This window comes from Cinclus cinclus, chromosome 1, assembly GCF_963662255.1.
Source record: "Cinclus cinclus chromosome 1, bCinCin1.1, whole genome shotgun sequence".
Classification (NCBI taxonomy): Eukaryota; Metazoa; Chordata; class Aves; order Passeriformes; family Cinclidae; genus Cinclus; species Cinclus cinclus.
In genome coordinates, this window is record NC_085046.1 from 36,942,438 (window position 1) to 36,955,994 (window position 13,557).

Here is a 13,557-nt window from a genome sequence, read left to right on the forward strand (position 1 = left end):
CTCCACGCAAAATAGCATAAACAAGTAAATATGAGGTAAAAACCCCTATAAATTCAAACTTCAAGGTCATTGTTTCATTTTGCTGTGTACTAAAACATTGACTTGCAAAAAAAAAAAAAAAAACAATTTACATCCAGTATCTCTCAAGCCTGAATCCAGAGTTAGCCTGTTAATTTTGTTGTGCCTTAAGCAATGCTCAAATGATCTGAAGAAATCACTTGCTGAAACAAAAGCACACTTTATGATAAAATAAAGCAGATGGAAACAAACCAACTAAGTTAAACAAACAGACTGCACTGAATTGTATTCCTAGATTAAACATCCTTAATATAATAATTGCATATACAAGGGTAACCACAGCCTAAACTGTAAAAGCAAATTGCACACTGGGAGCATACAGTAAATTGTTTCTGTGTACACCAGCAGATTTGGAATAGTATTAAATACTATTTTGAATTTTAAATACAGCTGACATTGGTATTATTGCTAGAAATAGAATTTCTTTTAGTTAGAAAAGATTACAGACAAACCTGCTGCCTATAGAAATGCTAATAAATAGACAATGTTAATATTATAAATACAGCAGTATATCTTCTTAAGCTTTCATTAAGAAATGGAAATTTAGGGTAGTTTGGCATTAGGAAAAAAGGATTAAAGAAGTAACTTGTAGAGAAAAAATATTAAATATAATAATAAAATAGGGTAAGTACACCAAGAAAAAACAGAAATAATCCAGTATTTCTTAATATATGAAAACCATCATAAACGTGAAAGCCTAGCCATTTCCAAAATGTATGTTTATTACAAACAGCTGAATGTAAGGGAGATAAAATTAAATTGAAAATAAAAGGAAAATATGAGATATGAGGAGATATGAGGAAAATTATTTTCATTTTTAATGGGACTTCATTTCTATTACAGATTCTGGAACTGAATCAGGAACTGCACAGATGCATCTGTGTACAGAACTAATGTAACACATTAAAGGATAAAAGTAAACAAGCAAGGTGTGTTAATGCATGGCATTGGAGGCAAAAACAGGTAAGTACTACTCAGAGTAGGGCAAATATTGTAATCAAACATGCAGATACATATTAATATAAATAGTACTAGTCAATTATATGTTGTCCATCTATAAATATTCACACAAACAAGATTTCATTCGAGCACTGTGTTTGAAAACTTTTCCCTACAATTTAGGACAGAAATTCTTAAATAAAGCAGTACCTACTAACAACAAAGAGCCTCTAGACTCTTTACTAGAAACCTGAAAGAGACACAATGGTCTTATAAGGGCAAGGTCATTCACATCACAACCAAACCAACCAAAATCAGGAATCTCTGAACTAGGAGACCAGAATAAAGGAGTATGGAAGGACAACTTTTCCTTGGTCAGAGGAAGTTTGGGTCAGAGAATGCCTAAACAAACTTGACATCCACAAGCCCATGGGCCGTGGCAGGATGTATCCATGGGTGCTGAGAGAGCCAGAGAACACCACAGCTAGGCTGCTCACAATCTTTGAAAAGTCACAGAGAAAAGGAGAGGTGCCTGAAGGCTGGAAGAAAGCAAATGTCACCCTGGTCTTCCAAGAGGGCAAGAAGGGAGACCCAAGGAACTACCAGCCACTCAGCCTCAGGCCAATCTCTGGAAACGTGATGGAGAACCTCAATCTGGAGGCCATCTCTATCCACATGGATGACAAGAAGCTGATCAGGAATAGTCAGTGTATATTCACTGAAGGTAAATAAATCATGCTTGACCAACCTGACTGTTTTCTACAGTATAACAAATAGCTGGGTAAATGAGGGGAGAGCAGCAGTTATTGCCTACCTTGACTTCAGCAAGGCTTCCAACACTTCTCTTGACAACATTCTCATAGACAAACTCAGGAGGAATGGAGCAGATGATTGGACAGGTGTGTGGATTGAGAACTGGCTAAGCCAGAGGGTTATATTCAGTAGGACAGGGTCTGATTGGAGGACTGTCACTACTGGTGTTCCCAAGGTTCACTACTGGCCCCAGTACTGTTTAACTTGTTCATCAATTACTTGGATGAAGGGGGAGATGCTTCCCCAGCAAGATCACTGACAACACAAAGCTGGAAGAAGTGGCCGATACCTCAGAGGGCTGTGCAGCCCTTCAGAAGGACTTATGGGCAGAGAATATTCTGAAATTCAACAAAGGCAAATGCAGCTCCTGCATCAGGGGAAGAATAACCCCATGCACCAGCACAAGCTGAAAAGCGTGCACTGCAAAGATGGACCTGGTGGTCCAGGAGTACAGAAATCTCTCCATGAGCCAACAGTACATCCTGGGAGCCAAGGACACAAATGGTGTCCTGGGGCACATTAGGAAGAGCATTGCCAGCAGAGCAAAGAATGTGATCCTGCCTCTCTACTCAGCCCTGGTGAAGACACATATGAAATTATGTGTTCAGTTCTGGCTCCTCTGTACAAGAGAGACATGGAGCTCCTGGAGAAGGTCCAGAGAAAGGCAGCAAATATGATTTAAGGGACTGGAGCATCTCCCTTATGAGGAACAGCTGAGAGAGTTGGGTCTCTTCATCTTTGAGAAGAGATGACTGAGAGGGGACCTCATCAATGTTTATGTATATCTGAAGGGTGGGTGCCAAGAGGATGGAGCCAGGCTCTTCTTGGTGATGCCAAGCAGTAGGAAAAGAAGCAATGGGCAGAACATGATGCACAGGAGATTCCATCTGAATGTGAGGAAGAACTTTTTCCTGTGCAGGTAACTAATATTGCCCAATATTTTCTAGTCTTCATTTATGACGCAGACAATGGGGCAGAGTGCACCTTCAGCAAGTTTGCCGATGACTGAAAACTGGGATGAGGGCCTGATACACCAGATGGATGGGTTGCCATTCAGAGGGTACTGGACTGATTGGAGAAATTGTACAACAATTTCGAAGTCCCTTGAAATTCAGTGAAGGAAAGCACAAAAGTCCCATAACTGGGAAGCCATAACCCTACACATCAGTCTGGGCTGGAGGCTAAGCATCTGGAAAGCAGCTTTGTGAAGAAGGACTTGGAACCCTGAAGGGCACCGCTTGAAAAATAAACCAGCAGTGTATATAAATAAATACCTGATGAGGTCAGGGAATATAAAATACATAAACTCTTTTAATTGGTGCTCAGTGACAGGAAAAGACACAACAGCCAGAAACTGAAATACAGGACAGTGGACTGAAACACAAGAAAAATTTCTTTGCTCTTCTTTAAGAGTAGTCAAACCAGACGGCTGCCCAGTAAAAGGTTGTGAAGGTACTCAAAACTCAACAGAAAAATATATTCAGCGTCCTGCTGAGGCTGACTCTGCTTTGACCTGTAGGGCGGCCTTGACAATCTTCAGACATCCATAATGATGTCCCTTCACACAAACGCAAAAATTCTGTGATCCTCTGGCATTTTGGCTGCCTAACTCCTACATGTCTTTTTAAACCTTTCCATTTCATACCATCTACATTTCTTCCTCCTGCAAAGTTTACCCTGAACTACCACATCATTTCCGATTGCTTTCTCCCCCTGCCTTCACTTTTATGTCCAAGACCTTGCCTGAATGACTATTCTCTCCCATTCCAACTGCTCTCAATTTCATAGTTCTCCCAATTGGACTGAAATTGCTGTTTCAGGAGTTTCATCTGCTAACCAGAAATATCCTATCACTTCTTAGACAAAAAGAAAAAAAAAGAATTTTAGAGGGGTAACAACAATAAAGAAACCAAAATTTTTTACACAGAAGAATTTTCATATGAGTCAGTGAAAAAAAAGTAAACAAAGAGATCTTATGCCTTTGCCAATACTGCTACCCACACGTTTAATGTGTAGTATCTGAAAAAAACCCAACCCTCTTCCTTTTCCTTATAATCCATCCCTCAGTATTTTCATTTCTTGTGATGCCTTTATCACTCAAACACATTTATGTTACCAGTCCTTTCAACACCTTCCTGTTACATTTACAGTGTCTATTCCTTAAGTTGTTTCTCATCTTATGTGAAGCTGTAAGCTTTTTAGGACAGGCACCAGTGTTTTGTTCTCTGACAGCACAGGGGTCTCTTAGCTGTTAAGGCTGTACTGGTGATAGATGATCTTGACTGTGCCTTGGCACAGGTACACACTTTTCCTGCTCATCACATTTTTGTCTGTTTTTGACAGCTGTTTATTACATTTAAGTACCTAGGATTCAAGGCACAGTGTATAACATACAAAAGCAGCATAAAAGACTTTGCCATATTGATGGCTCCTAATGACATGTTTTTTCCCCTTTGAAAGGTCTATTCCTTCTGTTCCCTTGATACCAAATGATCTAACTGAATTCTCTGCTGAATAAACAAACAAATAAATAAGAAGCAGCCCAAATATTCAAGCCTTAATTTCTGATAATGTGGTCATGGAGTGTCCTGCTTAACTTCACATAGCTTTGGAAAAAATGAATATTTAGACATATGCAACAACTGGAGGGACATAATTTTATATGGATATAATATTGGTGATTCAATCTATTTTCCAAAAATCCAAGTGCAGGACAATGACTTTACTGGACATGTATTTTAATTAGAATGATAGAATGCACTCTATCTAAATATATTTCAGTGCTCTAAAGTATCAGTCCTTACAGCTGAAGATACGAAGTAGCTTTTTGAAGAAAACCTTCCTTTTCAGAAAGGAGGAGCAATTTGCAAAGGTATCAAAGACAGTTTAACAATTTGCTATCAGGGAGTCTGTATGTGCGTGTGCTAATATACAGAATGAAATGCACTTTTACTGTCACATCTGAATTGGAGAATCAAGAAATACTGAAATCTGGTTTGTATAATGCCATAAATTAGGCTTCTCCTTGTAATGCTCATGTTTTATGTTTTTCTGTCCTGACCGCCTGTGTAACATAAAAATTGGTAAATACAGATGAAATAAGTGTGTTAAATAGTAGATATGATAAAAAAGTTCTCACATCTTGAGAATGGCACTGCCATTACATCACTGGCAATATAACTCTTCATGACGTTTTATTGCTCTCAAGGTCTTTTGAGTTCAAGCACTCTAATAATTCTAAAAAGATGGTTAAAAGGGAAGGAAAAAAAAGACTTTTACAGAATGTGCAAAATAATCTCATATTTGTGTGTTTTCTCTTTAACACATAATTTAAACAACAGGAATCATATGTGAGAGGTTTTAAGGAGTTAGATTATACTGTGAGCTGCACAGTGTCAATAACACATGCTGGCACCACACCTAACAAAAAAGTTCCAGAATAAGAAACATAGCAAAACTGCTTTAACCCTTGAATCAGTTTGCATACTATGTGATTTTTTTCACAATCCTTATTGCATAGCAGTACAGATTTCCTGATGGTGTGTGGTCTGCTGTAGCTGCTAAGGGTACACAGAGCCAGTGATCTGAAGTTGTGACCAATGTGCTGTGACTGACATGCAATTCAGCATTTAACCACTGCTGTAGATGCTATATAAGAAGTGATATGTACTTGACCCTATCCTCAGTGCATTTAGGATCAACTATTAATCCTCAGCAGACAGGTTTAAAATGCTGTAGAAAAATCTTTTGTTCCAAATGATCACAAGTACATGAACTTCATAACTTTCTTGTAGTTAGGAAAGATTAGTTTATGATTTATATTAATCAGTACAACTTCTCCCTGAGAACTTACTATCAGGATGTTTGACTTTTACAGTAATAATTTCCAAATGTAGAAACTCACACAGTGCAGTATATTTGGATGTTCAGAATAATTTTGCCCTTAAAAGTTCTATGAAGCAAATACAGGACACAGAACAACCAGAAAGGAAATAAAATCCAATTTATGAAAATTTTGACTTGTCAGAGTCGACAGAAAATTTCATCTTTTTGGCTACCAAACTTTTTTTTCCCTTCACCATGTGTACATGCTTGACAAAGGATAATTTACACCAAGCATTTTATTCTGTTGCCAGTCACATCAACGCTGACCTGCAATAACTGCCTCTGGATGGAACTGCCTGCCTTACTTTGAATACCACTGGTTGAATAGGGCTTTTGGCAGAAGTTGAATATGGCTCTCAATATTTTAAGAAATTGTAAGATTTTTGGTCTTTTGTCAATTAACATCAATATGTATCTTTTAGAACCCCAATTAAGGTCAGTATTTCTAACATAAAATAAATATATGGATATGTATACCTACACATATGTTTACACACATTCTCTGAAATTAATCTAGGAATTCACAACCACTGTGTAAAGCTGAAGAAACTCCAGCATAAGCCATTGCTTATGTGTGCATCTGGATTTCTGATATTTTCTTATTTATGCTGATATAAATCTGATTTGGACTACTGATCTTGGATACAGGTCATGACATGACATATATGACAGTTCATATATCTCTTGTCAGGGATCTAATTCAAAGCTTGATAGAAGAACTCAGATTGGTTTTAAGACACGTTGGAAAATCTTTCGAACTTACACAGTATAAGACAAAACCTTTTGAATAATACAGTTTAAAACTTTAAAAGATCTTTCTTTTCTTCAGTTATTGTCTTCAACCTTTAAATCATATTTGGTAAACAATAAATTACTGTTTTCACACAACATCTTCCTTCCTGTTCTGAATATCTCAACAGCACAAGTAACTTTTAAAAGCATTTATATGTTCAGAAACACATATTTGCCCAAATAACTTTTGGCATCGCTCCTATTCTCCCATACTTAATTTCTTTCATCACACAAAACCTCTAAGAATATTTTCTTTTCTTTTCTTGTGGTAACAAAGACCAAAACAATGTAGCAGATAGTTCTTAAAGTCATCCCATTATAATTAGTGTATAAATATCCATTAAAAAGCATATGCTGTCTATAATAGTGAATTATAACTAAGATAAACATACTTATATAGAAAGATAGACATAATGTTATCTGTCTATAACTAATGTAGTAAAAATTAATCTACAAAAAAGTACCTCACATACCTGCAAGGTACTTTTCTCTTGTATTATAGTTGCTTACTGCACATCCACTTACAATGCTAAACTTACTGGATCATAAATGGTTCCAAATGAGCAGTTTTCAGCATCAGTAGGTACATCTCTGATGTTTCACAGCTTTGACTTTTTTGGTTTTTTCCCATGGTTATTTTTGCCTTGCTTCAGGAGAGGGACTGGTTATGCCTAAATATACAAACAGTATCCCTTCATACAGAAGAGCAGTCATACCTTGTGAGACCCTAGACTACCTCTCAATGACCTTACAATCTTCCTTTGAAATTTCCAACAATAGCTGCACATTTAAAATGCAATGTCAACCAAACCCTGTTGACTTTAAAAGTATGTAGATTTTATTTGCAAAGGGGTAACTTTTACCCACACAATAATTTAAACACTATTATTTCAGTGTGAAGACTCTTTTAAGCAGAATAATTGGCATCAATTGCACTTACCTGATTGTGTGAAATAGAGGTTATACAGCTCTCTTCCATTTCAAAACCATGCAATAGCCATTTTAAAAAAATAATGCAATGTTTGAAATTTATGGAAACTAGGTTTTCACTGAGAATGCTTTCTAAGAGGCTTCTAGACACAAATAGTGCAATTTGTTACACTGCGGTTAAAAGAAATATGCCATATATAATTATTGATAGAGAGATAGTGCATACAGACCAGGAGGTTTAGATCAGTTGATATGTTAATCAAGTAATGAGTATTGCATTCCATTGTAAAAAGAATGTCAAGCCTCTTTTCACTAAGAGAAATCAGCTACATGACTATCAGACTCTCACCGGCCTACTGAAAGAGCTTAAAGAAAACAATATCACACAGAAAGATGGATCAAGCATGAATCAATGTGGCAAGCACATAGGCAAACAGACATGGAATAAAACAAGAGAAAAAAAAAATACAAACTGAACCAAAACCAAAACCAAACAAAACCAACAAAGATTGTCGCTTAACCTGTTTTGTCAGAGCTGGTATTGATGGTATTGGTAGTGATGGAAGTGAAGGTAGTCTTTGCGCTGTCCTTGGTAGTAACAGATTTCTGCTTATTTTTCATGGCTTCCAGTGCTTTGAGCTTCTTGGCATGTTTAGTGCCTTTGTAGTGGGCCGCAGCCTGGCTCTACAAAGGAGAACAAAATGAACCATGCAATCAGGCTCATTTCTAAACTGGCATTCTCTGTATTAGTACAAATACAGACTACCTTTCAATAATGGGTACCACTTACATTATCCAAGAAGTGACCAAACAGAAAATTAAAATTAGAATGATGCTTGGAAAACAATGGATAAAGTACTAGAGCAATGCAAATTCAATAAATACAGTACATCACTGTATAACAGTAGATTACTTTCAGACCAAAATTAGGTTATTTTAGTCTACCTTGCTACCATTAGTTGTTCTATTAAATTTATGTTGCTTCCACATGAAAAAAAAATGATTCTCAGGCAACAGGGAGGATGGCACTCTTCTCCCGGTAGCTTTGTACTTTTCCAGTTTGTATTTCAAACTAGAATTTTTGTCAAAGATTCCTTCAAAGAACAGTTTACTACTAATAGTGGTATCAGCAACTTCTCAGCAAAGACTGACAGTAAAAAACAAACAAAAAATACTCCAGTCCAAAACTAAAGCCCAAACAAAAAAAGTAAAATATAAAACACACCCTTCAAAGCCCATCACTGAAGACTTAACTGAATGTGAGGCAGACATATAATTATCTGGCTTCTTAAAAATAAATAAATGTTGGGTTTTGGTTTTTTTTTTCTTTTTTTACTTGTTTTGTTTTTTTTTTTTTAAGGAGGATTACTTTTGTTCACCTGCTACAAAAGGTAGTGTTTGAAATTCAAAGCCAGGAGCAGCCTTTCAAAGGAGAAAGCTCCCACAAATCTTGTCACATTCCCAATATACAACTATTGTTAAATACTGCTGAAGCAAAAAAAGATTTGTATATGCACTGCTATTAAAATTAATGCATTACTTTGCAAATAACTTTATTATTTCAAGATTTATTAGTAAATTTATTCATTTAATATATGTGCAAGCAAATTTTAAGATTAGTATTTGAACTATTAAATTAAACTTTATACAAAAAAACACTTAACTTTGGATATTCAGAATATCAGATTTTAATTCTTCACTAATTATTTAATGTTTTATAAGAAAGACAATATTTCAGTTGATAAATGTAGAATATGAAAATTTGCTTATATCTTTCCTTTTGAACTTCAAACTTTATGGAAAGCAATTCCTTTACTACTTGGAAGAGAAGTTAAGAGTTTAGAAAAGTAGTCAGTATCTAGCTATTAAAGAATTGAAAAAACAAAAGGCAACAATTATGGGTCAGCTCCAGGACCCATAATAATCAGTACTTTCTTTTTAGAAAACATGAAACAATAGAAGATACTTAGAACATAAAAGAAAGGTAAATGCTTTCTATTGTCCAATCAGAAGAATCAAAACATATATATGGAATTTAGTGGCTACAAACCTAAAATATCGAATAGAATAAAAAGGCACAGTCGTTCCAATCACTAAGGTTCTCATGCAGGTAGAAGAATCCTGCATTATCTGGCATTTATTAGTCATAGACAGTTATTTAATGCTATTTGTTGTACTGAATTTTTGGGAGAGGAGTTCTAGTGACTATCACTCCAAGGTTGGCTAGAGGGAATGATGACTTTCAGCTTACATGAAAAGTCTTGATTCCTTCCAGATGCCTGAGATTTAGAAAGCATAACGTGAGTTGGAGGCGAGTGGGAGACCTTCTCTAAAATCAATTAACAATTTATGTGTAAGTGTATACGTGCATGGATGTATACACACGCACAAACACTCTTGGATATTGAGATGCATCATTCAGTTTGGTTGAAAAGCCAGTTTCTCTATACATAAAATAATGTAAACATTGTATTAGGTACCCTTATTGAAAGAACACTGGACAGTGAAGTTTTTAATTAGAAACAACTTAAACAGAAACAGCACAATCATGCACCTTTTACAATTCTCAACACATAACATTGAGACATACTGTAAGCCAAATACAAACAGTCAGAGGATGTTAATTATAATCCAACAGAAAGACCAGTATTAAGTTACAACGACGCATTAAAAATGACATAATACTGTACACCCTTGTGTTGCTATCATGTCAACTATTTTTAGAGTATGTAGTCAAATTTAATCATCAGTTAACTTCAGATTCTGACTGCACTTTTTTTCCCTAAGTGTCACTATTCAAAAATCTGAAACATATTCATAACATGGTCCCTAATACTGAATTACAAATGCTGATATTAGTTTGATACAAATCTCAACTTTTTTCACAGAATTGTTGGCAGAGGACCCCAAGTTTAATTCTCCTGCATCCAACAGCTCTCTCAAAATTCTCACAGCTATAGTTCCACAAACCTCAAGTTGTATGATGAAGGAATATATAATGAGGGCCTATGTAGAAATCTGTGACCTTTTCATTGCTCTGAAATATAGGAATGAAATTGCTCTAAAGTGGAAACACATTGCTCAAATTTACAGGTATGATTGCAGATATGATGGCTGCTACACAGAGCTGTCCATAACTCACTTCCCACAGAGTACTGCCAGATTACCCAGCCTCTACTTAAATAAAATCTTTAAGTCTTTTTGTTTCAAAGTTTAAATCTCCTTCCTCTGTGGGGACAATGAAGCCATCTGAGCTTGTTTCAATATAACTGCAGCTGGCATGTTAATGAGAGTTATATGTGAGAGCAAACAGATTGCTCCTAAGATGAAGTTTTACAGCTGAACTGGAACCCTAATTAAAAAAAAAAAAAAAAAGTCTGTCATTATCTTTCCTTGCAGGAGTAAGATGTAGGAGATGCAAAAATATCCATAAATATATTTTTCAGCAAAAAATGTAAAATATGATATCTCACTGAATCATTTCTTACAGCCATAAGAGGACCAAAATCATCCCTACTGCTTAAATAGCTTTTACTTGTAGCCTATAAAATTTGTTGCTTAAAGAGTATTTACTTGTAGGATGAATACAAAAACAAGATAGATCATAAAATATAATTATTCCCAACTTTCATGCCAAATAAAGCAATAATAGGAGAAAGTAGAAGAATGAAAAACAAGTTAGTACTAGTTTTCGCTGCTAACCTTGATGCTTAACTGAATGAAGAGACTGTACCCTTTCAGAAAGCTGAGAAGGGTTTCCTCCTGGAGCACTTTTACAAAAGAATACATTAGCAGAATACTTTAGGAAAGAGCTTACTTTCTGCCTTCATCAGAGTTTCCATGTTTGATGTACAGAATTAATCCTAGCACTGGGAAGACAAGTCACTGTTACCTAACATCAGTGATGAAGCATGAGAAATATATGAAATATTGCTGGTGTAATGTTACAGAGAACTTTAGGGAACCATATCTATTCTTAAAAAAAGACATCCAACATGAAAGTAATAATTATTTTATTGTTTATTATAATAATATATAATTATGAAAGCTTTAAATAATATGAAATATAGTGATAAAATTAGATAACTAATATAATTATACAAATATATAATGTAGGAATAATAATTTTTATTTTTAATTTGTATCTATGTCGAAAACTCAAGGATCCTTAAATAAATTCTGAGGACCCTGATTCTGAAAATTACATGTCAACAAACTTTGTTCTGTGGGAACTACTTCAATGAAGTGGCAAGATGTCTACTAGCAAATCACTTTTCAATGCTATTTGTAATGACTTCCTGCCTATTTGAGCAGTACAAGTCAATTTAAACTTCTCCTAATATTTTCCTCTGGTTCCTTGCACCAGTGTTGAATAATTAGGGACCTTTCTAACCCATATATTTTATAACCTTGACAAATTGCTCAAATATAAAAAGGGATTTATCTATAAAATCTGTCTGTATATTTGTTATAACCACCCAGATAAACATACTATAAAAGAATAAAAATATTCTATGCAGATGTGACCAGTTAGAAAATAGAGCTGTAGTATAAACACTCAGCTGTATTCTCTTTGCTTAAGTGCAGTATTGTACCACAATCACCATCAGGACATCATATTACCAAGCAAACTGCAATGTGTAAAATACACTGAGAAAGATGAAATGTTTTAAACAATCCAGACAGTATTCTCTTACAATTACAGTCAACATATCTACATGGAAGTCTTCAACATAAGTTTGTGTGCCTGAGTAATGTATTTCAGTGGATTATATGCCTTCTCACTTATGTTCTTTAGGCATTGGTCCAACAAAAAATCGTGCTTTGTTTTTGCATTGAGACAAAAAAAAGGTCTCGTCCTATTCTCAGAAAGTTTTTAACTTTGCAGTACTGCATCTTCTTTGTGCTATCCCTCCTGATCCACCTCATGTTGCCATTCTTCTTATAGACTGTTTTCCTGCCTTAATCATTCCCTCTAGGCAATGCCTTCATAATGAAAGCCACTTCAAATAAAAGAAACCTTTTGCAAAAGGTGTAGTGAATATGTTCCACTGATTCTTCCTCGCAAAATTAAATCAAACTATGTCTTTCTCATTTCACAATAAATTTTGAAAGATGTTTATTGTGAAGAGTGTCCTCCTGCATCCTTTTATCTGGCTACCTAGCAGCAAGGCTGCAGTCTGTCTCTACCCTAAGAAAGTACAAAACAAGAGTTGAGAGTGCTGGAAAGTCTTTTCTGTCTCTCTGGGACTTCAGAAATTCATGTCATCTTCCCATCTTTTTTTTTTTTTTTTTTTTTTAATTATTAGCTACTGGATGGTAGCTACATCACCCGTGCTATTACTCTCAATACAATAGTAGTAATTTTGGCTAATAGATCTGCAACTGTTCTCAGGATTCCCCATAACAAAAAGCTCTCAAGCAACAACAAAAAAATTAGATTCCCAGTTCAAGCTAATACTGTCAGTGAGCTGGGCAAGAAAGCCTCTGTCCTTGATGAAGTCAGGGAAATTGCTTATGTCTATCACACATCATAATCTCTGAGTACAAATATTTTCCTATAGTTGGCCTGTCAATAAGTATTTGAAAAATAATTTTGCTAATGTCCTAAGCACATAAGAAAGTCATAAAATCCAAATGACCTTTTTATTTTTGGAACAAGCATGTCTTTTTTTTTTTTTTTTTTTCTAGTGACTCCAAAGCCTGGACAGCCAGTGATGACAGCATTGCCCAGGGAAGGTTGCAGTAGGCAGCAGAGACATCTGTATTCTACCAGTTATGTGCCATTCACACGACCAGAGCTGATCTCTATGGAACTTCTCCAGTAAGTAAACTGGAGAACTTTACAGGGAGAAAGTCTAACAGCCCTGAGATACCCAGCACCTGGTTCAGCTTAAAGCAGGGCTCTAACAGTGAGGAACAGCTAAAACATTTTTCAGAGGATTGTGCAGTCCTTTTCACAGAGATGTAGTTATTTAGTAGGTAAGCTTTTACATGAAGCTGTATTAAACTGAAAAAAAAAAAAAACCAAACCAAAAAAACCCAAAAACAAAACCCCCGCTTTCTTACAAGGCCCTCTATTTTGTTTGCCCAGTGATTGCACATGGGAAATTCAGGATT

General features: G+C 35.6%; 1 protein-coding gene across 1 annotated transcript in view; it reads right to left on the minus strand.

Moving 5' to 3' along the window:
* The window catches only part of ZNF385D (zinc finger protein 385D), a 406,850-nt gene that overhangs the window by 54,387 nt on the left and 338,906 nt on the right, over positions 1–13,557 (minus strand). The window contains exon 5 of the mRNA XM_062508742.1: positions 7,959–8,121. Within this exon, the coding sequence (XP_062364726.1) occupies positions 7,959–8,121 (163 nt within the window). The remainder of the gene's footprint in view (positions 1–7,958; positions 8,122–13,557) is intronic.